Below are 1,590 nucleotides of genomic sequence, written 5' to 3' on the forward strand. Positions count from 1 at the left end.
AGGTATTCACCAACCCTAAGGTTTGGTACCCCTAGGTGCAAAAACTCCTATACGCCGTGCTGATGGTGACCCGAAAGCTACTGCACTACTTCACCGACCACAAAATCTCGGTCGTCACTTAAACCCGCTCGGAGACATCATCCGCAACCGTGACGCTGTGGGATGAATCTCCAAGTGGGCACTTGAGCTAATGGGCCACGACATCAGGTATATCCCCCGTACCGCTATTAAGTCTCAGACTCTCATGGACTTTGTCGTCGAATGGACGGAGGTCCAGCTCCCGACCCCAGATGTCACAAACGAGTACTGGACGATGTACTTTGACAGGTCCGTAATGGTGCCCGGCTCAGGGGATGGAGTGGTTCTGATCTCCCTAGATGGGAGTAGGCTCCGCTACACAATTTGCCTCCACTTTTTGGCCTCAAACAACGCCGCAAAATACGAGGCCCTCATCAACGGACTGTGCATCGCCATTGAGCTCGGCGCTACATGGCTCTATGTCCGTGGCGACTCGGAGCTGGTCGTCGACCAGGTCATGAAGGAGTCCTCTTGCAAAAGCCCCCTCATGATAGCATATTACCAGGAGGTGCGCAAGCTCAAGGAAAAATTCTAGGGGATCGTGCTACATCATGTCCTCTAAAAAGACACCGATGCCGCCGATTTTCTCGCAAAATTGGCTGCCAGGCGGGTTCCATCTCCGGACGGGGTCCTCATCAATGACCTTCACGAACCGTCTGCCCACATCCTGGAAGGTCCGATCTAGACACACCCCGATGCCAACCCAGTGCTCGGGGGCTCCAACCCCAGTGCCCCCATGATGACGTCGCCCGCCGATGTCGCCATGGTAGCACTCGATCAAGCCGACTGGCGAGCGCCGCTGTGGCAGAACCTCCTAAAAAATCGGGCCCACGTGCATCTATCGTTGTCTCAACAGACCTCTCATAGCATACACGAGTTCCCAATAACTTAACAGGTCTGTCGGGTGTCCTCGGGAAACCCGAATCATCCACGAATCTTTTCCGAACAGGATCCCAATCACAGACATTACAAATTACAATAGTTTTCAATATACATATCGGAGATTATAAAGCGGAAGACTTCAGTTTTAATATTACAAACCAGTTGTTTCAAACTTACAAAACCATAAGTGTCATACAACCATAGTAGCGGGATAATATTACATTAACATTATTATTCACACAAACTAGTGCCTTGTCCAAAGGCCATTCATCATTCCTCATCGTCATCGACTTCAAACACTGACATGCAGCAGGGACCAAAACAAGCCTGTGCATGTGACTCACCTGCAACAAGGGTTAACAAACCCTGAATACAAAAGTACTCAACAAGACTGACCCGACGTAAAAGGGGTGAAGGACTTTAGAGATGCAGGTGTTGGGGCAAGGTGAGGATGTCGCAAGATTCAAAAGTTCTTTGCCAAAAGCTTACTATTCTTGAGCCTATTTTCAAGTTTTTTCCTTAAGTCTTCTAAGTTCATTATCTCAAACTAAGTGTTCATATCCCATGTTCCAATCCTTCTCATTCCATTCCTTTTCTCATGTTTTAGTAATTCACCAGCCCTGCATTGTT

General features: G+C 48.7%; 1 protein-coding gene across 1 annotated transcript; it reads left to right on the forward strand.

The window, feature by feature from the left end:
* The first annotated feature begins 244 nt into the window (after positions 1 to 244).
* Positions 245 to 613, forward strand: LOC136479691 (uncharacterized). The gene has a single exon (XM_066477466.1). It carries the CDS (start codon positions 245 to 247, stop codon positions 611 to 613), a length of 369 nt encoding a protein of 122 aa, XP_066333563.1.
* The last annotated feature ends 977 nt before the right edge of the window (positions 614 to 1,590 follow it).

The sequence above is a fragment of the Miscanthus floridulus genome, chromosome 9 (genome assembly GCF_019320115.1).
Source record: "Miscanthus floridulus cultivar M001 chromosome 9, ASM1932011v1, whole genome shotgun sequence".
NCBI lineage: Eukaryota > Viridiplantae > Streptophyta > Magnoliopsida > Poales > Poaceae > Miscanthus > Miscanthus floridulus.

Bases quoted from the DNA above. Each gene is read 5' to 3' on its own strand.
- LOC136479691 (XM_066477466.1), top strand. From the start codon at position 245: ATGGACTTTGTCGTCGAATGGACGGAGGTCCAGCTCCCGACCCCAGAT.